At 35.3% G+C, this 27,969-nt stretch overlaps 1 protein-coding gene and 1 long non-coding RNA gene across 2 annotated transcripts in view; one reads left to right on the top strand and one right to left on the bottom strand.

Moving 5' to 3' along the window:
• The first annotated feature begins 492 nt into the window (after positions 1–492).
• LOC149808031 (uncharacterized) lies at positions 493–7,341 on the top strand. The gene is made up of 2 exons (XR_016423892.1): positions 493–5,275; positions 5,538–7,341. It is a non-coding gene; the product is annotated as an uncharacterized LOC149808031 (long non-coding RNA).
• Positions 7,342–9,976: 2,635 nt separating this feature from the next.
• Positions 9,977–27,969, bottom strand: part of LOC149808032 (E3 ubiquitin-protein ligase UHRF1-like) — a 70,572-nt gene continuing 52,579 nt past the window's right edge. Inside the window, exons 13-16 of the mRNA XM_089972827.1 lie at positions 25,069–25,189; positions 23,345–23,475; positions 20,213–20,311; positions 9,977–18,665 (exon numbers count right to left, since the gene is read on the bottom strand). Of these exons, the coding sequence (XP_089828953.1) occupies positions 18,519–18,665; positions 20,213–20,311; positions 23,345–23,475; positions 25,069–25,189 (498 nt within the window). The 3' untranslated portion in view covers positions 9,977–18,518. The remainder of the gene's footprint in view (positions 18,666–20,212; positions 20,312–23,344; positions 23,476–25,068; positions 25,190–27,969) is intronic.

Genomic DNA, 27,969 nt, shown 5'->3' on the forward strand with positions numbered 1-27,969 from the left:
CATTAAGCTGATTCAGCAATCTATGTTTCAATCCTTGGCGACAGTCAAAGATACAGAAGTTGAGAAATTGGTATCTCTCTCATGCGCAATTAAAAAAAGTATATGAGATTTATCTCACGAATACGAAACAAAAAACATTATTAGTACACTCGTATATCAGATCGTGAAAATAAAAGCGCTTTCACTAGTGACCATAATGATTGTGAAAATAGTGAAAACGTCACTAAAGGGGATTGTGAAAGTGAAAGTTATGGCAACAGTGAACATTTCAACTTTGTCTGAGGAAACTGATTCTTGTGAAAACAATCACAAAGTTATTAGTGATTATAAAAGTGTTAACACCAATTAATAACAGATTATAATATTTGTTCTGATAATTATATTTATTCTGATAATAATATTTGTTCTGATAATTATGTTTATTCAGATTATAATATTTATTCTGATTATAATATTTATTCATTTTCAGTCCTATATTTTAAATCCCGATTTTCTAAATCGGACGTAGATTCTGACAGTTATTGCCTCGTTGCAAATCTTAATCATTTCTGTGACCAAAGTATCTAATATGATTCCATTGCTAAGACCTGATGATATCAACGAAGATAATTTGGAGTATGCTAGCGTCGCTGTGTGCAACTTTATTGTATACTTATGCAATTTTGTATTTGTATATGTAGATATTTTTTTGCGACGAGACTAATCATACCAGCAATTATTGTTGGAGCTGAAACACAAATTATTATAACTGCTGGTGATGTCATTATTATTGTTGATAGCAATACGCCTGTTACAGCGATAACAGCAGACGCCGAATACACAATCATGTCAACGACAATTAGACGTCTGCGATATTTTTTTTATACTTTTACTGTATACTTGTCAACGATATTTTTCAGTTTGGTTTGCCATTCACATACTTGATTGTATCTGTAACGTTGAACGTTGATTGGGGAGCTCATTATATTTTAAGTAGGTGGTAGTTTAGCGACTAATTCAAGACACCAATAATAAAATACGGGTTTACATTTTTCTTCAGGTTAAAACCACGAATGTTCCCTCGTCATTTTGATCCAACATAACTAACACACATCCAGTAAACTCGTTAATTGGATAACGCCGTGGTATTGTTGTGGATATGGTAAATATCGTAGTACCAAGTACTGATAACCTCAGCGTGGTGTTTAATGGCTTTATTAAGTGGTGACCATAATGTTGATCAAGATGCTACCGTATATATTATACTGTCGGTTATACTCCAGCCAATCAAACGCTGGTGGGTACATGTACATAACAAAATGGCGTCCATTGTTGTTTAGAAATATTTCAGAAATAAATTAATTAAATGATTGAAATTTATATGTAAATTATCCACAGACTTTCAAAAACAAATCTGATAAACTCATATGAAACGCATTTTATTATAGTCACGTTTAGGATGCATAGAAATAGTTGAACAACTTGCTCTCTGATTGCCAGGATTAAATTTGTTTACTTCGACACCGTTTCCTTACTTACATGTACATGTCCAGATGTAAACAGCTCAAAGCTACTCTCTCGTACGGGTTTGAAATCGCCTTGGTTTCCAGAAAATAAGACAAGATGGTTCCAATATTAAATTTTGTCAATATCTGCGGCAGCATCGCTGTTGAATATGCATTTTTCAACTCGATAAACGATGTTGAAGTAGTTACAGAAGTTGATGCTGATACTGAAGCGTTGGCCATATTTTCCCACCACCTATTACGGTCAGCTGACCACCCGCCACGTGATAAAAATTCCGAGCAAATTACGGAAGTTCACCGAAGTCTGCATGAAATGGGCTATACTCAAAAGATCAGCGACCTCATCCTTGACTTCATCAAGGGTTGCATATTTAGATAAGTCGCCTTGCTGAGTTTTACTCAGAGAAGATCTTACGTAATTATCTACCATTTGTACTTTAAGATCTGTTTCAAACAACGGTGTACGGTTATACAGTCTACTTGTATACTTGTGCACGACTTTTTGAGGTGGTGTTTTTGATGATGGCACAGCGTCGAGTACAGCAATTACTTTACAGCCACATATTGGCGGATCAGTTATTGTCTGTGTTGGTAACGTTGAGTACCAGACGGGAGTATTTTAAAGATGAGTGCTTTGCACTCTGCAGACATATTTTAAAAATTCTTTTGGTGGCGCCAACCCATACGAATCGAAATAAATAATTCCACGTGGATCAATCGCGTATGCAACCCAATGAGTACCTAAACCAGAACTTTCATCAAGATTAATGATACCGGTTTCAACACGGTTTGGTTGTTTTAGCAATTGATCACGCACAAAGCACCTCTGAAATTTATTATATTAAATATTTTAGCAGCATCAGTTAAATCAAAATTTGGCATAGGAAGAGGATGATTTGTGTTTAATGAAGTGTCCCGGTAAGTGTCAGACCTTTTCAGTACCAAGAATGAGGGGTTCCTGGTAGTCTTAGACCCTTTCCCTTTGTTTGGAAGTATTTATTCCTTTTCCTGTTGCTTTCTTTAGTGCCATCCCAGCAGCAGTTCCAACAGCACCACGTGCAGCTGAACTTGCAACAGCTGAGATTTCAGCGGCTATTAATGCTGGTATAGCTGCAAGAAGTGGAAATATACCCCCCCCCCCCCGTCTTGACTGCATCTTTAATGGCACCCGCAGAAAGATTAAGTCTAACACCGGTATTTGGTCGTTTGGCGTCATTGAAGTGCTTGAGTTGACATGTGATTTGTTCTTTTTTTAGTGATATTTTTATTCCACGGTTCTCTTTTTATACTGATTGTAGTTTTTTTAAAAATCTGACCAGGAGTCAGACTGACACTAACATGATGATATAACATTGTAATATCATGAGCGATTTAATTACATGTTTCTACTGAGGCATCAATAACTTTCATTTGTCTACCAAGACCTTCAAGCAACATCGCTTTATCTGAAAGTATGACAGCGATTGCTCTATAATTAGCAATAGGTCCTATTACCACACGAGCTCGAAAGTGTATATCAACGACAGATTGCCTAACTAATTGCAAATGTTCCAGAGAAAAATAATAAATTGGATAAAGCGTTGTAAAATCTAGTTGTGGTGTTTGCAGACCAGAATGAACATTTTGATCACGTCCTATGAATGTCATCAAACCATGATATGCATGTGCAACATGATTATTCTCAAGGTTCAGTGTTATGTCCTCAGTTGGTTCTTGATGCTCGTTTATCCCTAATGAAACGTCAGTAACACCAAGTTTGTCAAATATAATTGGACTGCGTAGTTGTGAGTTTACTCGTGTAGCATCTTGAAAAGCAACAAATATATGTCTTGGTGCAGAAACACCCTGCTGTGATGCTACATTCCATGTGAAGAAACCATTAATGTTACTTTGAACACTATCCGTGGTCATCGACAACCATGATAATGTTGATTTACCATCTTGACTCATAAAAGAGAGAAACCGTTATTCTTCGTCGATTGATGAAGTCATTACTGGCATCCACAACGAAAGTATTGTCAGTATTACTTTACCAGCATCACCGATAGGGCGCCAGATTGCATCATCGTCAGTAGCTATTCTTATAAGTACAATTGTATACTTAGCTAAAAAAAACAACAACTTTCTGACATTTCTACAAAATCCAAAGATATGTGACAGTGGAATTGCGCATGAAAATCTTCTGCGACCATCTTTCAGCATTAATCGACGTGTTGTGAATCCTAAGTTGAATTCTGGATTAACGTTAATAATCATATTTTCCACATCAACGTCAGCAGCACCGGCATTGTTTCTTCGTCGTCTTATATTATACTGTCTGTTGTCAGGTTGATCAAAATTATCGTTGACAAGCATTATTGACGGACCAGCTGATCTTGAATAATCATATGAATATCTTGCTAGACCCAATGTCGTCGTGGCAAGATCGACGTTGTTCTGACATATTTCAATATTTCTTCCGTCAGTCATGTATGTAGCACTGTTGAATAACGCCATAATACCAGTATTAACAAAACCAACTTTAGCATCAGCTCCATATTTAGTATCATCTGTTTTCAGAATTTCATCTTCTACTTCAATAAATGCTTCAGCGTGTAAGAAATATCTACTTGTATTCTGAACTTGAAGTTCGATTCGTCCACGCTGATTTGGCTCTCGTGCATCATAAAAATAATATTGATAATCGCGCACAGATTCATCTTTGAGAACTGGCGCATCCGTGTCAAATGGTGGATCAGATATACGTTTAAACATTTTGTTATAATTATTGCTATCGTCTAAAACGAAGACCACTTCTTGCTGTCAGACTTGTATTTATATTTTTTCTGATTGTGGTACACCAGCCAACTCTGCTAGCTTTTTTATTTGCAGCCTGATTTATTATTTTACTAACATTTGAAGGCATAACTTCAGTACTGGGTAATTTTACTGGCTGCGGTTCTCGTCGTATTAATCGTGCTAGCTTATCCTTGATTGCTGAGAATACTTTGCTGGCAACATCACCAATAACTTTTTCACGAACGTCAATAGTTTTCATTCCCAGTTGCTTTGCAATCGGTGTTGCTTTTGGGGCTATTCCTCTAAATAGACCCTGAACATCACCGTCGATCGCTTTGTACGTTGGTAATCGCGAATTTCTCACCCTGACCATGATCGGTCCATGTTGAGCATTATGTATAATCATCTTATTTTAGTCATTATATTTAACTGCATACCCTTAATCACTGTGATAATCATCAACGAAATCATCGATGAGAGACCGATAAACATTAATGTCCAGATACCGCCTGTAAATAATCTAACAAATATCAGATACTTCGTTAATAATTTCTGGGGAATTATTACTGGCTCGTTTTCCGCCAATCAGAATTTCTAATCGTTCAACATCAGCAAGGACGTTGCTGGGACATGAAGTAATAAAGCCACTCCTCCTGGTACTTGAACCAATACCACTTCCAGTGGCGCCGAGGGTAAAACTTGCATTCTGCCATCCTTCTTCTTCCTCACTTGTTGTTCGGACTGGTTGCTTTGATTGTTGTTTTTGTGGTTGTGCAATATTGGCTGTTTTTGTCGTAGTCGTAACTGTGTAAGATATTTATTTATCACATCAATAAATGCAATATATCTTTGATCACCACTTTTAGCCCGATCAGCTCCGTAGAGATTACGAAATATCCATCTGTACCAGTCTTGACGGCCTACAGAACGATTACTGTACTAGGGTTTCAGAAATTGTTTCTTCTGATCAAAGCTGCTCTCGGCAAGAACAGGTAATCTTACCACTTCAGTTTTTTTAATGTAGGAAATATAATTTTCATTGAATGTATCATTCAATTGTTTTGAATTTTACTTGTGCTAGTTCTGATTCTGATTCTGGTATAAGAACCCTTATATCATCTATTTTAGCACGAGCTAGGTCAATACCCTCAAATATTTCTAGCATTGGCTGAGCATCAGCTATTTCACCTTGAAGTTCTCGTAGAATCTCTTTTGTTTCCTTAGTTTATTCTGCTGTTGTTTTTCTTTTTTCAGTTGTTCTAGCGGTTTGCTCCAACGTGGGAAGAAGACTTTTGGTAGCCTTTTTAACTCCTTCGGTAGCCTTCGTAACCGGTTTAACTAATTGTTCTGCACCTCCTGCAAATTCCACCTGAGGCTCCTGACGCGATTGTAGTTGCTGCTTGACAGCATCACGGACTGGAATATATTTCTTAATTGCTTCTAGTTTCTCTCGAGCTAATCTAGCCATGTGAGATTCCATTACTGATATAATAATGATTTAATTACTCACACACTACAGCAGCAGGGAGGGTGCGACCAACAATGAGTGTCTGACGGGTAAACGAACACGAATACAAATTTGAAAACTCGAACAACAAAGATGAAGTAACAAAATGAATTAACCCAATTAGAGAAACTCTCGGTTTTGGTTAGAGGCTTTGGTTTGGCGTTATTGACCTTATATGTTTCATTTCTTTCGTATGAAGTTTCATTTTCAAAGTAAACTCTTCTAAAAAGAGGTCTATTCACCCTCCCTGCTGCTTATACTCATTGTCTGCAGGAGGGTGGGGATATCAGTCTACAGTCTTATCGCATGCAAGAAGGTGGGTGTATCATTATACAATCTTATCCATGCAAAAAGGTGGGTGTATCAATCTACTGCCTTATCACATGCAGGATGGTGGGTATATTAGTCTAGGCTCCTATCACATACAAGAGGGTGGGTGTATCAGTCTACAGTCTTATCACACGCAGGAGGTTGGGTATATCAGTCTAGGCACTTATCACATGCAGGAAGGTGGGTATATCAGTCTGCACTCCTATCACGTGCAGGAGGGTGGGTATATTGGGGTCTATACTCTTTATCTCATGCAGTAGGGTGGGTGTATCAGTCTACAGTCTTATCACACGCAGAAAGATGGGCATATGTGTCTACACTCTTATCACATGCAGGACTATTTATGTATCCACACCTGTCCTTCTAGTTTGGATTCTGATTGAACAGTAGATCCGGTCAGTTTTATTCCCAGTCTATTAGATGTGTGCAAACACATACACTACTTAAATTCATGAGCAAAATGCAAAGGCTTAATCTACACCAATAAAATGTGATATTTAGGTCACAAAGACATTCTTTTGATAAGGGAGATGTACTAATATATATTTATACAATCATTTACTTTGATGATTCTAGCATGAATAGAGCTTGAGAGATCAACTTTAAATAAAGTTTAACCAAAGGCAGTGACCTACTTTTGTGATGAGGATGCAGTGCTTATCAAAATGCATCCTCTCACCAAGTTTTAGTAATCAACGTAATATATATATATATATATATATATATATATATATATATATATATATATATATATATATATATATATATATATATATATACGTACAGGTTACAAGAACCCAAGCTGGTCTTGAACTAAATGCAAAACTTTAACATAAGCCAGTGTGAAATGTAGTTGTCACTCTCCATTGTCATAAGGGTGTGTCCTTCGAAGAAGGCACTTAGCTCCCCATTTCTTCTTCATGATACACCAATATCACATTAAAATGCTGTTAACCATCCCCCAATCCATTCTACAACAACCATATTATGATCGGACATTTATTCAACTAAGAATGTGCGTTTGTGCTATCAAGATCGTGAGTGTGCTGGAGAACAATAACATCCAAACATATCAATGAGGCAAGATGGCATTGAATTAGCTGAATTTGTTACAGCTTGTAAGCCATCTTTTTGACAGATTTATTAAAACAGTATTTCATGTACTTTCGTACCCTTTAAATTTTCGTACAAAATCCAGAAATAAAATAATAATTATTTAAATATATATTTTGTTGTACATAGCACTTTGTATTCGTCGGAAAATACTTCAAATTATAGTACATAAAAGTTCTACTAAAAAGGTTAAAAGTTTGCAAAAGAAAGATTGAAAATATCATATTGCCATTCTTTATATAAAAGATTAATGAGAATATATCCATGATCATGTACATAAGGTGGAGTTTATGGTAAGTTTTATTGTTTGTATTATTTTTAGCCTCGTATTTTGATATGTTAAAATTTGGAAAGTTCCCATTTCAAACAGGTTCGAAATTATGCTGAGGTATGATCAATATACGTCGAATGAAGAAAGTATTGTTTTGCTAACTGTATGAAATAAACAGTGATTAACTGTAAGTTCTTAAGTGAGGCATCAAATAATGAAAGAAGTGATTAAGAAATAAAATCATAATTTATGATTGCACAGAAAAGTCACTTACTTTTTCATTTATCAATTTTTAAATTTTTTTTTTACTTCACGTTTTAAACGGCTTAAAAAAAACCCAAATTTACAATACAGACACGTACCAATGTATTTTTAACATGTTTGATATAATCTCCAATGAAAAGCAACTATTTGCTGCTTCAATTAAAACTTAACTGTTTGATAACATCCCGTAAATTTGTAACTGAGGCATCAAATAATGAAACAGAAGATTATCAAAAAATCACCATTTAAAATTCATTTCATTACTTTTTAACCACATATTTGTTTTCTTTATTTAATCAAAATGTGAAGTTCACATTTAAAATGGTTGGAAAAAAATACAGATGTAAGATACAGATACGTCAAACTACAATTAGTGGACGGGTTGCTGAACGTTTAATTCTTTTATTACCATTTAACTATGTATTTTGATATTTTATTTGACTCAAGAATTTCACATTTCAAATGGTTTTGAAAAAATACTGATGTACGATATAGATATATTAAACTATGAATACATTTTTGCTGAGAATATGTTTCATATTGTACCAAATGAAAAACAACTATTTGTTACCTCAAATAAAACTGACCCGACCTAATTTTTTTTTAACTTCGTCTATCACAGTGAATAATGAAATGGGAGATCAAGAAATAATTTTTTTTTATAAAAAGATCACCGTTTATAATTATACAGACTGGCCTTATAATAATCTCTCGTTGAAATGGCAATTCTTCTGTTAATCTACTCTCAAACATCGATCCACCCTTATTTGTCTTCTTTACTGGTGAGAAAGAATGATTGATGCATAAACTCTTTTATTGTCATTACAATAAATACTGGTGTTTTTTTATATCAACTGGACAAAGGCCTTCACTTAACTCCATTAAATCGTATTCATATATATATATATATATATATATATATATATATATATATATATATATATATATATATATATACACACACACACACACACATACACACGCTCTCTGTTAAGTGTACTGTTTTGACATGGATATAATTAACATTTTAATGTGAATACAGTAGTGGCCTGGTATGTTAGGAAGATCGCAATTGTCAGGCAACTGAAAATACAGATTACAATTGACATGGAACCTCTTTTCTCTCTTTTCAAAAACTACAAAAAAGACTGCCTTGAATAAATACGGTCTTGCACAATGACGCAACTTGTTTCATATGATTATATTAATGTGAGGGATCACCATTGCAACCCATGCAGGCACCAGAGTTACACTTATTAACATGATTATACCAATATGTGGGGTCACCATCGCAACCTGTGCAGGTTTGTACCATGGGAACCAAAGAGTAAAGTTGGCAAAGTGATAACTCTGAAAACGCAGAAACTCAGTCATCGACAAAAGAAAGAACAGAATAGTTGGAAATTTGTAGAGGTATACTTCCCTTCAAAGATGAACTCCTTTTTTGGTGTTAACATAGAACTATTTGTATGGATTTTGTGAGGCCTTTCTATCTACTGAGTGTGCTACTTGGCATGAATTAAAATAGAAAGAGAAAAATTCATGGGATTTGACACCAATCAAGGGGATATCATTGTAACAACCACCTAGGTGGGCAGATAATTTATAGCTTTTTAGCTATAAAGTTGTAATCTAGAAGGGCTGGACTTGTGAGGTAGAAAAAATTATATCACGCGGTTTTGAAAAAGTTATTTAAAGGTTTTCTGTGCCAAGTTACTTTGCAAGTATTTGATGGCAGATCTGCATCATATGTAAAGTTTCTGAAAGGTCTTCCTGCCAAGATGAATTCCATTACACTTAAATTCTGTTACACATTTTTGGAGAAAATAACATATAATTGTAGTTTCTTTCCCTATTTTTAGTATTGGCAATCGAATTTGATGGAATTGCATCATTTGACATATTTAAAGGATTTTAAGCCAAGATACTATGTGCCTAGTTTGGCTGAAATTGAATCTAGAGTTTTGAGAAGAGGTTGAAAATAGAAACACTAGATATATAAATACTTAAAGGAAACAAATCTCTTCTAATATCATCTACATATACATATAAAATCAAGCCTATAAAATTTAACTTGTCTATCTTGAACACTTTCCTGATGCATATGGATGGACAGGACATAATCTGGATACTTCGACTTTTAGTGGCAGGATACAAATTACTAACTTGTACAATCTTCCTTGTCAATTCCAATAAATAGAGACACAGTAATCAGAAGATTCCTTTATTTAATATTTTAGACTAAATTTAAAAACACATGTGACATACATAATGAATGGTAGCTACAATGTATTGCTAACAATATACTATTAAAAAAAAGCAAGATGTAAATAGTTTTACAAGACCAGGATTTCCTCAGACATTTACACACCCTTGGATGCATTGCTAAGTCAAGTATGGATACAAATTTATTTAGTCAGTTATGCAGTTACAAGTAGTGCAAAAAGTGATCTAAAACTGCTGGTGTTCCAATTAGCTACCATGGCAACAATGCAGTTCCACACAGAGATCTTTAAGATACATCCAAGGTTATGATGTAATCATTGGAGTTCCAAGTGGATGAATAGTTTAAATTTTTTTAAATATAATGCATCATGTCACATACTTAATAATACAACAGGGGTTTCAAACTCAAACCACCCCGAGGACCACATGAGGCCTTATTTGATGGCCCAAGGGCGCACCATCTTCCACCTTTGCTATCTCTCATGATACCTTATAATGCTAATCATTTTGTGGGCACAGGATATGGCTTGGCAAGGCCGCATGTCCCCTGATATACAATATGCTGACCACAGCCTGCACATGCCAAGTGACATGACTGTGGTTAATTGTACTTTAGAAAATGACCATAACAAATACTTCAATACTGAGGTATACAATACTTCAACACTGAGATTAAATTTAGGTCACAGTATCAAGCTTTTGCCAAGGTGCACCTTTATACAACAACAAAAAACTCCTCAGGATATCTATAATATCTATGAGCAATTTATGTAAAGCTAATGCAAGTTTCCATTTAGAACACTGTACCAAAAGGCCAGACGAGTAGATGACCCAGCTTGGCCATTTAGTAATGCAGCAGCTGCAGCAGTCAGTCATTGCGTCATAAAGTAGAATGAAGAGCATGACCTTCAAGAATGTTATTTGCCAATTTGGTTCATCTATGCTCTTAACAGCTGGGTGGAGCTTGGCCTGCATCTGCATGATTTGGTGGCAGATCTAGGTTATCAATACTGTTGACATTTGAGGAGATCCTGGTCTTCAAGTGCATTACCAGAAAACAGATCTAGGTTATCAATACTGTTGACAGTTGGGGAGGCCCCGGGCTTCAAATGCATTACCAGACGACAGATCTAGGTTATCAATACGGTTGACAGTTGGGGAGACTGGTCTGCAAGTGTGTTACCAGACAACAGATCTGGGTCATTCATGGTATTATTGGCAGCTGTGGGCATATTATACAGGGATAAAGAGATGGCATGACATTTTCCATATTCTAAGGTTGAAAACAGGTACATTAACGGTGATTGCATTCTGCTTAATCAACCACTGTGATCATGGAAATGATTTACTGCCCACTATAAAAAGTCTTCCATTTTCTGACAGTAGGTAACCCAAAAATTGTAACTAGCCGGACAAATCTGGACTGACAGTGAAGTGCTGCATCCATTTCTATGTTCATAGCAAGTCTTGAAAAAGTGAAAAAGGAAAAATCTAGTTGAAGCAAGTAACTTATTTTATTTTTTTCTCAATTAAAAGCTGGCAGTGAAACATACTAAGGATTAGGAATGACTAAATAAACAAGTATACCATGGAATTATTTTTACTGGAATGACAAAGCCCAGTTATAAACCTGCTGTTTCAGTTAAAAAAAAAAAAAAAAAAGAAGAAGAAGAGAAACACCACTTACTGTACAATCTGAAAAGAAAAATCATGCCAGGGATGAAAATTGCACTAATGTGAAAAATAGATGTATACATTTAAAATTTGCATATTAAAAGCCAATTTAAACCAGCTTTTAAAGGCCACCTTTATGTTCTCGTGATTATATTCTGTCCTTTAATATGGGTCACATGATCGAGTCTCAATACCAATACAACATAAATGGGAAAGGGGGATTCTATCTGCTGAATTTTTATTAAAAAAGGATCTTGTGCCAAGATTCCATGTGAAACCACAATGCAACAACAGGGATGTCAATTGTTCAAAAGAGGTATTGAGTGCATTAAACAAAAAAAAGGACGTTTACACTTGCCCCATGATTTACTTCTACTAATCAAATAGAATAATAGAATTCCTGACAATGTCTAGATTTGTGTTTGTAAAACACTATGCCCCAAACACAGACCAAAACACTAAATCCACCCACCCTCATTGCTGTTATTATGAATTTACCACCATTTTCCAGCACATGATGGCTAGTGTATCTGGCGAAGGAAGGATCCAGGTACAACCACTGAACCACAGAAAGTTACTGGAAAGCTTTCTCCCTTACACGTGTTGGCAGAGACTTCGACTCTAATCCAAACTGATTGAGGTGAGATGCCAGTATATGTGAAGGTGCCCCCTGCCCCCCCCATAAATATTTGGAATTTCTGGTGCTAAAATGGTTTTTAACATATACATTAATCTGCCTAGCTCAGGCTCATTTGTGATAAGATTTCTATCAAAAATATTTAAATCAGAAAGTGAACAAATGCGAGTAAAATTGAATAATGACCTAAGAGGCAAAACAGGTAATTTATATAGGTCCAGTTTAATCTTGGCCTCAAATATAAAGAAAAAAAACCAAACAAATCAAAGACAAAACTGTACACAAAAAAAAAAACCACCCTGAAAAACTTGCTGCAATGGCATGAAATGTGATCAGGTCATAAATATATGGAGACGGATATGCCAGCCAAATTTCATTGGTTTGTATAACATGGCTGACAAAAATTTGTCCAGACACACAGATTAAGATGCCCCTGCTGCCAGCAGCAGATCCAACTCTAGAAATTAATTTTGTATTAGAACGGGCAACTCAACTTGAGTTAGGCAAGAAAAACGTTTCCATCAGCTGGAATAGATTCTGAGAAATGTCAATCCCTGTGTGAAATCTTTGCTTTTCAAATACAATCAAGAAGGACAAGAATATCACTTCTATACTACTACCACTGTTAGATCCAGCTATTGTTTTAGCATTAACAAGAGCACTAAGAGTTAAATATCATTCTTCAAAATTTCGAGAAAATGGAGAATGTTAATCGCTTCATACATTTGGAGTTTTCATCCCTGGAATGCATTTACCACTCATTCACTCCAACATAAAGATAATTAGAATGGATTAAAAATATATATACGCTAATTCATACATTTACATATAAAACTGAGGTATTGTTAAAACAAGTCCAAACAATTAGAAACACTGCCAATACATTCAAATGTTGAAACTGTATTCACTAAATGATATGGGAATCTGCAGTCAACACTTCAACTATTGTTATATTTTGAACTGATCTTGATATATCCAGCATTGATGTCTAAAACACTGTAAATTGTACAGTCACTAGTAAATATTTCCCAATAGGACTTTCTTTGCATTATTCCACTACAGCAGAAATTCTATTAAGATATTAACATAAATTGATCATAACAAGATCTTGAAGTTATGCCTGTGTTATGTCAGCCATGTATATTAATACACTCCACTGTTACAATTATTCAATCTTGTTTTTTAAATTTCATACTAAAAATGAACATCGCTATGGACATAAATGCATTAAATAAGTTATTTTCTTACTTAATCAACATACAAGAGGAAATTCATTCCATTGTTTCGTTTCAATGAGAAAGCACTTGAAATTGTATATTATCACAAATTGAGACTGCGTAACAGTTCTCTTCCTGCTATACTTATCTTCAATATAGAATTACAAATAAACTTTAAAAATAAAAAATTTGAATAAAACAATGACAAACAAATTTCCCTCAAAGGGACTCCTCTGCTGCCCGAAAGGAATTTCATGAATTCATGGTAAGACCATTTCTTCTTTTTAAGTGGTGTGTGTTGAAACGATCTTGGATATTCTCATGTCAAGGTTATCAAACTTGACACTTTGGCACACATGTTGGATGTAAGGTCAGCCCCATTTTCATTTTGGACAACATGGACACCATCAGAAATCTTATGTGAAAACCCCATGCCAATATGACCATCCATTCAAAAAAATCAGTGACAAGATTTTTAATATGGTCATTGTGGCAGCCATCTTTAGATCACAACATTGCCATTAGAGGACCAACTAGATTTAGTCTTCTGGTGAAAACTATATCGTTTCATTTACAAGCAGCACCAGTAACACAATTTTCAAGATGGCTGCCATAGTGGCCATGCTGGATGCCAGTTTAATTTAGAAATAACCAGGCATTGTAGCTCAGAAGTAGAGAACTTGTGCTCAAAGATAACTCGAAGTCAGACAACAGGCTATCCCATAAGCTTTAGTATAGCTCAAAACAATTAGATCCATTAAGAAACTAAACAACAACTCTCTATGATCATTCTTCAAGTCTAATTATATTAGAAACATTCTATGCTTTTATTCACAGATCATACATATCATGATGCACTTTGCAAGATGAACATTAAATCTACAAACAAGCTAGTTGCACTTTATTCAAAAGGTTTCTACAAGTACTAAGCTCTGAAACTTTTCTCTATTTTTCTCCACAAGTGTAATAAAATTTCATTCTTACCAAGACACTGCAACTAAAATTTGAACAGAAACTATTTCTTTAACCACTTTAAAAGCTCAAATGTTGCAATAAGCATTATACTGAATCGTTTGTTAATTGCTTAAACAAGGTGTTAAACATTTCATCACTCATTTGTCCTACACTAATACAAATTAATTTTCAAAAAGCAAGTCATCAGATAATAACAAAGCAAATAAACGCTCACTCATTTGTTAAAGTTTGAAGTCGAGTTCAACAATATAAAACAACTGAAAGTCACACTGTACAATAATGTGTGGTTCTCTTTTTTTATGAAGCAATCCGAGTTAGGAAGTATTCATGAGAAAAGAGGTCAAGGACACCATTAATAAAAATATGGATACAACAAATTTACAGTAATTATGAAGGTAATTTGTGTACCCGTTGAAGCATTATGTATATATAATAATATGGATGTAAACAATTATGGATATAACAAAAGGAATTTTAAGGGTCCTGAGTGGTCTGTAATAAAAGGGTTCAACTTTAGAGCAACTTTAGCTATTTCTGAATGTTAAGTGCACTTTGCCCCATGTGCAGAAGTACCTGATATGCTGTGGACCATATGGTGTACATCAACTTACATTTGATATCTAGTCTTGCATTTGTATTCAGGACTAGATACACTGTGGACCATATGGTGTACATCAACTTACATTTTATATCTAGTTTTACATTTGTATTCAGCACTAGATACACCGTGGACCATATGGTATACATCAACTTACACTTGATATCTAGTCTTGCATTTGTATTCAGCACTAGATACCCTGTGGACCACATGGTATACATCAACTTACACTTGATATCTAGTCTTGCATTTATATTCAGGACTAGATACACTGTGGACTATATGGTGTACATCAACTTACACTTGATATCTAGTCTTACATTTGTATTCAGCACTAGATACCCTGTGGACCATATGGTATACATTTACTTACACTTGATATCAAGTCTTGCATTTGTATTCAGGACTAGATACACTGTGGACTATATGGTATACATCAACTTAAATTTGTTATCTAGTCTTGCATTGTATTCGGTAAGTTGCAACTGAACCAATCAATGTCATGTGACGGTTGGAAAATTCTGAATTGGTTGTCTTTGACAAATACAACTGGAGGGTATTTCCAAATGGCAGTAATTTTTATTTAAAAAAACCATTTCATAGATCTAACAGTAAGTGAAATTCAGTAATTACTGACTTATTGTTGAAGTATTTGTGACCAGGACTAACCATAGCAGTATTGCTATAATGGTCCTAAATACATCATACATACACCATGACAAAGAAGTCAGATTTGAATAAGATTATCTATTTTTAAGATTTGAACATCCCAGTTTCCTTTTTAATTTCAGATGCCAATTTTGATTTGAAATGACTGAAATAAATTATAACTGAGAAGCTTTATGGAATGCTCCACATTAAAATAAATAAATAACAATATACATCTTTTATTATTCTTCAGAGAGATTTATCTATAAAGTTCAATTTACTCTACTGCGGATTATGTGTTAAATAAGTGTCTATATCAAGTTCAAAACTCTTAAAAAGCTTGATAGGGATTTTCTTCCAAAAAATCTCAGCTTTCTTGGAAATTATATTTAAAAAATATTTTTACTATACAATTACTAGGAGACATGAAGTACAATGTGTAAATTCAACATACATCTTTGACCTGGTTTCTTACTTTAGGGAATGACTTATTCATGCAGTACTATATACCTTGTTGTCAATAACATGGGACGTGATGTCTTGCCCAAAAGTGCATGTTGTGGTTGGCAATCTTTTACAGTACTGTAATCTTTTAGTGGCAAAGTGCAGTTACTTGAAAGCACACAATTCAATGGGCATAGACAAGGAATGTTTATTCTTCAATTGATGGTCATAAATATTTTAGACTTCTCTAAATGCAAAAGGGATTAGCTGAATACACTCGGCAACTGCTGCTATTCGGTAATGGCTGAAGTTGCTCTAATAGATGTAAATTGTATTTTCGTAAAAATTTATTGATATATATAATGCATGCATAAATTACGTAGGAAAATATCTAATATTGAATATTCAGTCTTTGTTTATATCATTTTCAACTGTTTTATTTCTCACACACTGTATAGTACCATTAACAAGAGTCCCTAGAAGGGATGGATACTCTAGTGGCCCCAAAAGAATTTACAGAAATTCAAGCCGAGATCATTTCATTATTTTTTTACTGCAGTGTTCTGAAACCACTCCCAATATTCTTCAGGAAAAACAAAATTTTCAATTAACTGCTGTGGTACATGATGTTAAATTCATCGTTAGCAAATTTCCCATGATGATATGACCGTCAATTCAGGTATAGCAGTGATAATGAGTTTCAAGATGGCCACTGTGGCAGCCATATTGGAAATTTTTTTAATTTAGGACTAACCAGACATCATAAAAAGCCTTATAGTGAAAACCCCATATTAATATAACCACCCATCAAATCAGCACCATTTCTTTTAATGACCAAGTAAGCATCATAAGAAGTCTTTAGCAAAATCTCCAAATTAATAGGCAATATCAAAATTGTCAAGATGGCCACTGTGTGGACCATACTGGATGTCCAAGTGGCATCTTTTTCATCTGGTGCATCTAGATCGTCGCAATCAAAATAGTTCATAAGTAGCAATAAATTTCTTTTGATAGCAAACAAAAGATGAACAACAGACCATCCCATGAACCTTTAGTTAAAATATGGTTTCTACCTGCACAGTAATTCAATCCAACCTCTTGACAGCTAAAGCAAACAAAATCTTTCTCATTTTCATGATCAGGCCATTGAAACAAAAGGCCTTTAATGCACTATTTAACTGCACTGTTACCAGCGTAAAATGCCATCACATCACGCACAGGCTGATCACATTTTCACTCAAGATAGTCCATTTTTGTTAAATCAAATGGGTACTGAACAGCTTGAAAGGACATGGCTGTCACATTAGGTGCCATGAACACGTACAAAAAAAATGATGCAGTTGTGATTTCAGTAAATGATTCAAAGAAAAAGTATTATTCAATTTTTATTTTTGCAATAACAGTCCTCTTAAAGGAAAGAATGAGGTCAGAGAAAAGTATACATTACGAAATCTTTTAAAATGTTATGAATTGTGATTAAATGGCAGTGGAGATGGTCAGTTTTGCAAAACTGACAAATAATTATTGTGTACCATCAACACTCCTATGTCCAACTGCAAAATACAGACCCAGAGGCAGATCTGAGTATATACAGCTTGTTAGAAGTAACCAGTAGAATCTGTTAGTGCATTATGCAACAGCAGATAAGGGTCTATTTTTTTTGCAGTTGGACAAGACTAGCAAGCTACTATATAGCATGTGATAAGGAGTTGATAATCTTTGATCAATACAATTTTTTTTTATTAAATGGGCAAATTAGTGACAGGGTACTTTTTATGCAACAACCCTGATTTGGTAATGGAAGTGTAAGGAAATCAACATAACTATAATTAACAACATTTCACAAGTGATCATACGGCCATTAGTAGAATGAAGCAAGCAGAGCATGATCTGCTGGTCCATTATGTGATGGAAGAAACTGGATCAAGATCGTCCAAAGTTTGGAGTGTTGTACACAAATACAGTAGATGTGTTGATGGCACTATCTACAAAACTAGTACAGATTTTAATACTGAATGACGTATTAAAAAGATGTGGAAGCACTAGAAACTCAAGATGAAATTCACATCTTGTGATTGAAAATGTATTCCATTCAAAAAAACAAACCGCATGGTTCATATCGACAAATTGGACTACAGAAGGTAGGGCTAGAGGAAATGTGCAATAATTTTATTTAACTGCTTCGACAAGTGTCCGACGACTCAAAAGCCTCCCTTAAAATATGATGCAACCTGGGCAATTCAATTATAGTATCCCTAACATTTCCACTCTATTCCAATAAATTCAAATGCCACTTTGATCAATATTTATGTTTGATAATACACTCTTTCTTCATCGACCTGCCTCATACCCTGGGAAGAAATTGGACAAAATTTCGCCAAGTGTTTTATTTTCACAGGAATTCAAATCCTTCTCCAGATCCGTTCTACAAGCTGGACATGAGTAGACACCAGCTTTGAATGACCTCTGCAGACAGGTCTAGAAAAAAAGAAAAGCTGAAATCATTCTTGATGAATTATAAAGGGTAACAGTGCTCAAAGAAATTTTTGTTTAGGCACAGGCCCTGGGTTGGTGACTTAAATAAACTCACAAGCCTTAAGAGGTAAACCTAAGGAAATAAGGTGGGATATAAAACGTGGGCAAAACAGTTGCCACATGTACGTTAACTTGTGACTTGCAGATTTCAACTGGCAAAATGAAGTCCTAGGCATCATAAGTTACAGCAGAATAGGGCATCATTTATTTGCCAGTCAATTGCTGGTGCTTATATACACACACACAGTAGAACATGGTTTCTTTGAAGTATGTCCGAAGGGCAGTCCTTTTCACAAGATAAATGAAATCATAGGGATTAACTACTGTTAATTAGTCACACTGGCTTTACTGCTTATGTATTTAAATCTAACCTTTAGATATTATGCAGTTTAGCCAAAGAATAAGAAAAGGGGGGCTTGACTTGGGGGAAAATAGGGCACGTCACAGGGAGAAATGGCACGTCCCATGGGAGCTTGCACATTGGGGCAGCGGGGTGGGGGCAATAGTCATCTCCCCCAATTTCATCTTTAAACATGTTTTGGTCTACAACAATAAAACTCCATGTCTGAACACTATGTTCCACTCCTTAGCTTTCAAGTATATTTATTTTTTAAATATTCACAATTCGATTTAAATCCCTAAGGATCACACACACTGCAAAATTAGACATCTTAACATTTAGGATGCTGTGTTTTCTCTTCAAGTGAAACAATGTCTACATTCCCACAAAAGAAAAAATATCCTTTACAACTGGATATACATTCTTGTACTGGGTCTCATCTCTACTTGTGCAAAGCATACTTGTTACTTTGTATTCGAAGACCTGATGCTTTTGTCGGCACTGGTGTTATGAATCTTCCAGGAATTGTACCTGATGTACACCATACCATATACATTAACACAAACATGCATTACATGAGAAGAAAAAAGTGAGAGAGAGAGAGAGAGAGAGAGAGAGAGAGAGAGAGAAAGAGCAAGCAGCACACGTCCACCCACCCACTCCACATAAGTTAGTAAACTGTTACCTGCCTTAAGAGTTAGCTTTGAGGAAAGAATGGGGGCTCTCTACTGAGAAAAGATTTCATTTTTTAAACACCCTGGGAATTTAAAGCTAGAATATTGAAATTGCAAAACTATTTTAACGATACATTTACACAAGCGTTTCTACCATTATAATCTGCACTAGGATTTGCAAAATAGATTATATTAATTGCTGTAAATATCTCTCAACACTTATGGTAAATTTACACTTCATAACATCAAAAAATAAAATAAAAGCATCATTCCAAGCATAAAGAACTCGGCTATGATGGAAATGATTGATACGTGATGATTTACTGCTCCAAAAGGTCAAACCAGTTAAATGTACAATTTAAATGAAAATAGCTAGTACCTTTTAGTACACACCATTTCTTAAAATACACACAAAAATGTTTGGTATTTTTGTACAATGTAAAGCACTGATTAAGAGACAAGGTTTCACTATTTACCTTGCAAAAGTTGTGAGCACACTGTGTTGTAATTGGTTTGAATGCAACCTCCTGGCAACAAATGCAGTTGAACAGTTCTTCTACCTTCTGAAGAAATGCCTGCAAAATATAAAAATGTAATCTCAGTCTGAAGTAAAACCAACATACTGGGCATATTAAATACAATACTTACAAAAGCCATACTAAGTGTCATCCCTATTGTTGGTCAAAACTAGCCTTTACAAGACGCCCTTTACCCATCATTATTTAGCTTTCAAAGTAGACAATAATGAACTTAATCTAAAAATAAAATAACAATTACTTTATTCTAGGGTGTATGCTGACATAGAGACTAATGCCAAAGTAATTCCTAAGCATCCAATAATTTTGAAGACAAAAAGAACGGGCAATTCTATCCACATGTATCTTCCATGCACTGTTGCTAAGAAATAAAGTTCACATCAAATTCCATCTGAGTATGTTGAAAGGTTCTCAAGTTATTGCATGCAACATCCATGTTTCCATGTGAATAAGATTTGCTTGATAAGGGGCACAAATTTGTCCAAGCTGAAGCAAAGACTTAACCCATTCAAGATACATTCTGGTCTGTGAGGCAATATTTGTACCAAATGTCATAAAAATAAGCTGCATGGTCCCCAAGCAACACTGATTACAAGGACTGGCAAAATTGAGATTAAAAATGGGGGAAAAAGACAAACAGTTTGACAAAACTTGACTTTAAAAAAAATGATATGTATAAAATGCATATCTAAAAGTAACGTGCACAAATCTGATCAATTTTAAAACACTTGTTCTATTATTCTGAAAACATGGTACTTTCCCCCTCCCCACTCTTGTATGTAAAGATAGATATTAAACGTGGAGCACTTCATAATAATGCACACCATCTCTGGATATGTAGAAATAGACATCAATGTTCAAAGAAAAATCATCCTTAACACAGAAATTAAAAGAATTTGCTAGTTGAGAAACGAGTTACGCAGCATGTGGTATCTTGGCTGTTCACACATCCTATGAAGAATTTCCACCATCACCAAGGTGTCACAGAATTGTTATGCTGATGATGCTTTTGCCACTAGCCTTCCAAAAGTTATACTTGCGTCTTGCCATGTTTTTGCAGACAAGACAAAATAAGCTTTCAGATGCAGATCACCAAAACAATAACTCTTGAAAATTAACCAAATTGTGATAAGTAATGTCTAGTTTACCGAGGATATAATGAAGCAATAACAAGATTTTCCATCTCTTGTAGTATCTAATCCTATTATAAATACACACACACACAGCTTGCCCTCATTATAACACAAATTATTACGTTGTAATCCCACTGGAAATAATCTCCCAAATCATTACAACACCTGAAATTACAATATCACATGTAATCCAAAAGTGAATACAGGTCTCCCTCATTGTATCATTCTGAATATAATGTGGTACCACTATGGACCCTGTGACAAAAACTAAAATAAAATAGATGGAAAAAAGAAAGAAAGAAAAAAAAAGTCCTGAAGAGACCAACATCCTAATGGCTTAAAAGAATTTCCAGGAATCCGAGACAAAATTGTTTCTTTCTTTTCACTGCATAGAACTGAAACCATTTGATAGTCTTAAACAAGAGGACATTATTTTAGATGATCAACATTACAGACATAATGACATCAAGACTGATACCATTTTCATAAGTCCTACCAGACAATAAGAAATCTATTGGTGAAAACCCATGTCAATATAAGCACAATATTATATGCAATATCATCACCATTTTCATTTATAGCCAATGAGTGAAAACCCTTTGCCAAATTGACCATCTATTCAATTCCAGTTCTAATAACAAGATTTTTAAGATGGTAGTCATACTGGACATCAGATTCTCATTTTCATTTTGGACCTGAAGTGATAATTGGACTTTCATGACTGCCAAGGTGGTGATGATACCAGAGCTCAGACAGACACCTTTTTCATTTGGGGTCAACTAGACATAAGAAGTCCTTCGGTTTGAGAGAGAAAGAGTACTACACACCAGATCAAAGTGCAAAACATATTTACCCAAGAAACATGTGTCTCAACTGACTTCATTGCTGCGATGTTGATTCAGTTGTTCTGTCTACATATCAGTGAAATGCAAGCTTCAATGATCTCTGCAGTAACTAGTGCTGACACCAGATATACAGTGTTTCATGATAGTTTTAATTTTTCAGAGTCATGTCGTTCAAAGGGATGAAGCACACACAGATAAGATGAAACATGTTTTCACAAGGATGGTAATGAAAGATCAATTTAAATAAATATTAAATGTTTTTCAATTAAAGCATAATTTCTTGTTCTTTCTTTCATTTTCAGCAGTATCAGTGTTTGAATACTTGATTCTTTCTCATTTTTCTCTATAATTTAAGGATTTCTGATATTACAATATATTTAATGTACATCAATCAAATCATTACATGTAATAAGACTGTGTTTTGTCTCATAAGCACTTGTGGTCTAGGACTAGTTGAGGTGAAAAGAAGTAAAACATTTGTTTTAACGTAACTTTTGGGAAGAAGGAATCAATACTATTCTTAAATTTGTGATTAACCAATACAAAATACTATTGTGACACTATTCTGACTGATGCCAAGTTCCAACATAAACTCATGCGGTGTAGGATCTTTAGGCCAAGATTTCTGATATAGTATCAACCAGAATGTCAGCACATACAATGTTTCAGGACAGCAAAAGCAAGCATTTTTGAAGACATAAAACTACACTAAAAATCCCATCAAAGCCACTGGCTCATAACGAGATTAAAAATCTACTTTTAATATCCTCCATCATTTCCTCCTGGATGCACATACACATGAATGTAAATTGCGTAAAAGATGATGACTACAATGTCTGGGTTGTACATCCATGCATACAAGCTATATCACCAGGAGTTAGATCGTATTCCTATAGAATCTGCTATAGTGTGCACCCAACTGCAAACAGCGATGACCCACAACGCTCTTATAACAGGATCCACAATGTTTGACATGTCTGAAGACGACCTGCACCAACAATCTAGTATCCCCTGTTTGGGTAGATCTGCATTGTATACACACACACATATATATACAGGTAGCTCTGCATTCTACACAAACACATATACAATACCTGGCCTCCTTCCTTTGTATGTGACAATGCCTCTTCCCAAAGCTTTTTGTTTGCTTTGTCTTCCTTTATCAGCTTTGACTGTTCAGAACCAATCTTGTAGGCAGCCACCTTGGTCTTCTTTGGTGTAGAGTCTATTAATAAAAAATAAGAAAGTCTCACCAATGATGAATACTGATTATTCCCCTTCATCTCTGACCTCTGACTCATCACACTTCATCTATGATCTCTGACTCATCACACTTCATCTTTGATCTCTGACTCATCACACTTCATCTTTGATCTCTGACTCATCACACTTCATCTCTGATCTCTGACTCATCACACTGCATCTTTGATCTCTGACTCATCACACTTCATCTCTGATCTCTGACTCGTCACACTTCATCTTTGATCTCTGACTCATCACACTTCATCTTTGATCTCTGACTCATCACACTTCATCTATGATCTCTGACTCATCACACTTCATCTTTGATCTCTGACTCATCACACTTCATCTATGATCTCTGACTCATCACACTTCATCTATGATCTCCGACTCATCACACTTCATCTCTGATCTCAGACTCATCACACTTCACCTATGATCTGTCTCATCACACTTCATCTTTGATCTCTGACTCATCACTCTTCATCTTCTAAGGCACGTTTCACTGCTTAATAGATACGTCAACTACATGAAAACAGTTCCATCTGGCAAGTCAACAAATTCAAGTGTTCCACAAAACTGAATGTCCCACTAGCATCTGTATGCTTGTTACAGAGATGCCGCCAGGACTTTATCTAAAGGTGGAGTTCCCCTCTTGTCACAAAATAAGGGGGAGAAGAACAAAAAGGAGGTGGAGGAGAAAACTGCCACAGTTAAGATTTACCTAATGCTTAAAATATCCATATGTTCTTTCATCATGCCCCACTCTGTTAGTGTAAATGGTGTGTTTAATTGTAATTTGATGATAAAACACACCTAGGATCATTGACAATACACGTATTGGTTAAAAATAGGTTGCACACAAGCTATATTTTTGAATAACTGGTAACTTCCTTCAAGAAATTTAAAATACAAGAAACATTTACTGCATCAAAAAAGCTCCCTCATATGCCGAGGCAAAAAAATTAAATGTTTCCAGTCAGCCAGCCATCTGTTTTTCGTTCCCGACCCTAGCACTTTTATCCCTTATGGTAAGAGCTAGTTTAGATTAGTATTTGAAGCACAAGTGCATTATAATAACAGTATAATGCTAAAAAAAAAAACAAAAAAAAAAAAAACCCTACCTACTCTAACATTTTTGTGTTTTGGCCTGAACATTGTACTAATGATTGCATTTAGGATACAGATCAAACATTTTAACAACGATCGTATTTAGGTTGCAGGTCAAAACATTTTAATAACGATTGTATTCAGGTTGCAGATCAAAACAATCTATTAGAAAGAACTTAAAGTAAAAACAAAACAATAAGAAACAAAGGAAACCTGAATCTCAAACAGATCAAAGTTCCAAGTGGTAGGGAAAGTGTGCAAAAAAGTACCATACTGACCTGTAACCTTGATCTTGGATAAAATGCACCCCCAATATTGTATGTCACACCTGATGATGATACACAATTATACCACATTTCAATTGTAAATCTCAACTGACAAAAGTGCATTGGAAAGCAATGGATGACCTAGATGAAAACAAAAAATGTCCTCTGCTTTTCTGAGTTTTCCAATGCAATGAACTTACCCCTTCCAACCTCTTCCTCCTCAGTCCTTTTCCTCTTGCCTTTGTCCTTGCCCTTGCCTGTGTTTGGGGAATCACCTGATTCCTCCTTCTGAGCTTGGGCTTCAAGATACCCTTCAGGATACTGGAGTAAAGATAGAAAATAATGAAGAACTGTCAAACAGACAGTTGGCAAGCTATTATATTTTAGCTGTCACACTTCGAAAGAATCTGTGAATTTATGTAATCCCTCAAAGGGACTGGTGCTTTACAGGCAGAAAGAAGTTGCCAGGAATTCAAGAAAATACTATTTCTTCCTTTTACCTGCTGAGTGTTGAAACCATATCTGATATTCTTCAGCAATAGCAAGATTTGTAAATTAGCTGCTGTGATGGACATGATATCGTACTGCCACTATTTTCAACTAGACATAAAAAGAATCCTTACAGTGAAATCCTATGTTGATATGACCATCCATTTAGAAGCAGCCATCAGAAATTTTACAAGATGGCAACTGTGGTGGCCATAGTGGATGTGCAAGTGGCACCATTTTTATTTAGGACCAAGCAGATGTCAAAAGGTCTTTCAGTGAAAACACCATGTTGATATAACCATCCATTCAGAAGGAGGAGTGATAAAACAGATGAGAGGAACAATTTTCAAATAGGACCCACAAGATGACGTGTCTTGGTGAAAACCTGATCAAAGTGACTTTCCATTCTGGTGGAGTAATGACAAAATTTTTAAAAAATGGCTGCTGTGGTGGCCATTTTTGAAGTCCAAGCATCACCCTTACCATTTAGGACCAACTAGAACATGAAATCAATGTGTGTGTAAAGATTCCTGTTAATCCTCCAAGTATTTTAAGAATAGTGATATCAAACTAGTTCGTATGAATGGGACAGGACAACAGATAAAGACCAACAAAAAAAATGTGCTTCCAGTCCCAAAAAACCCACCCCACATTCAGACCTGCCTACCCTAATGAAACAGGACTGCCCCAACCTGAAAAGTGACCTCATGCAAGATTTAATTGGTTCAACAAGGAACCCCCACACTGCATCTACTACATTCATGATGGGGCACAAGTTTTTCATCTTTGCTTTGGCACAAGTGTGACTTTATCTGCCTATGGAAGAGAAAAGAAGTGATGTAGGATACACATTTTTCATCCATTAGAAAGAGTTGATGATTTCACTCAGTGACTGATTGATCATTAAGCTCCCACCCCCAATGTGTGTGGGGGACCCGAGTGGCCGAGTGGTCTAACGCGCTCTCCGTTACGGATCACTGCCATCTCACCTCTGTCTGCGTGGGTTCGAGTCTCAGATTCAGCCAATGTAGGTATGTGAGAAAGCTTGCCAGTAGCTTCTCGTGGGTCGGTGGTTCTTTCCGGGGTTTTCTCGAGTTCTTCCTCCACCATTAATACTGGCTACCATATATAGTCTATTGCGTGCTGAAAAATGGCGTTAAACCCTACAACAACAACAACCAATGTGTGTGTCTTTTCTAGTCCACTGGTTTTATAATTAGGGTAGTTAGATATTTTTATATATAAAAAAACATTATATATAGCTAAATAAATATAATAATGGCCAATATATATATATATATATAAAATATGTACTAAGCACTTCGAGTACTGGGCAAAAATGGCTCAAATACACATATCAATTTGGGATAAAAAAAAGATTGATCTTTTTCCCTGGGGGAAAAAGTGCTAAGGTTGGCAACAAAAAACCTGATGGTCAGCCATCCAGAAACGCATTTTTTTGCCTAACAATACATGAAAGAGCTGACGATTTCACTCAGTGATTGATTGATGTTTAACTGTACATGAAAGAGTTGATGCAGTGACTGACTGATGTGTAACAGTGCATGATTGAATTGATGTAGTGATTGATGTTTACTAGTACATGAAGGAGTTAATGACCTCACTTGGTAATTAACCGATGTTTAACAGTACATGAAAGAATTAATGACCTCACTCAGTAATGACTGATGTTAAACAGTACAGTATGACCCAGCTATAACACGGTAGTTGGGAGCCATAGAACCCGACCATGTTATTGACTGAACCGTGTTATAAGCAACCAGGTCAGTTAGCTGAAGAAAATGATTTGTGTACCCCAAAAAATGTGTGTGGTGTGTGTGTGGGTAATAAATGCCAGTGGTAAAAATACATGCTTCATTGCCACAGTTACCATCTTAAATCAATGCACAGTGAATGGAAAATACACCTGTAGTGAAAACAGAGAAGGCATATACAATATTTTACTTTATTTAGAGAACCACAGACTGGTACATATACGTGTATGATGTTTATATATATATATATGTCTAATGCATTGCATGAACAGTATCAACACCATCAGTATCAGTGCACGCCACTATAATTAAACTCAACAACAACAACAACACCATGTAATCACCCGCAAATCTCATTACATACATTGAATCCACAATATAAGTAATTCCATCAAAAATATGCAGAGATTTAAAATATTCAATAATTTTGTCACAGGCCTTATAGTGGATAAACATAGCACAGTCACGTAAGGAATGATGAAGCACATTTACTTTTCAGTACGCCTCAAGTTGGTAAAAGTTAGTTTGCATTTCAAGACGCCGTTGGTAGCGTTCATAAGCATAAACATTTTCCATGCAAAAAGGAAACTTCCACTGCACAGTAAATGTGTTCCAGTCAGGTTGGAAAATGATAAAATTCATCAGCTTCCATTGCTTTTATTATGTTTGACTTTCTTTGAAGAGAAGTTCTTTGTTTTTATTGAAGACTGTAGTCTGCATTTCTTTGATGAAGGGTGCATGCGATATTGAAGTCACCGCTAAAGGACATCTTTGGAGAACCAAACAAATGCTCGTTTCTTATTGTGGCGGCAATATCAAATAACTGTACTGCATGAG

Source organism: Sinohyriopsis cumingii, chromosome 1, assembly GCF_028554795.1.
Source record: "Sinohyriopsis cumingii isolate HCF-2022 chromosome 1, ASM2855479v2, whole genome shotgun sequence".
NCBI classification, from domain to species: Eukaryota; Metazoa; Mollusca; class Bivalvia; order Unionida; family Unionidae; genus Sinohyriopsis; species Sinohyriopsis cumingii.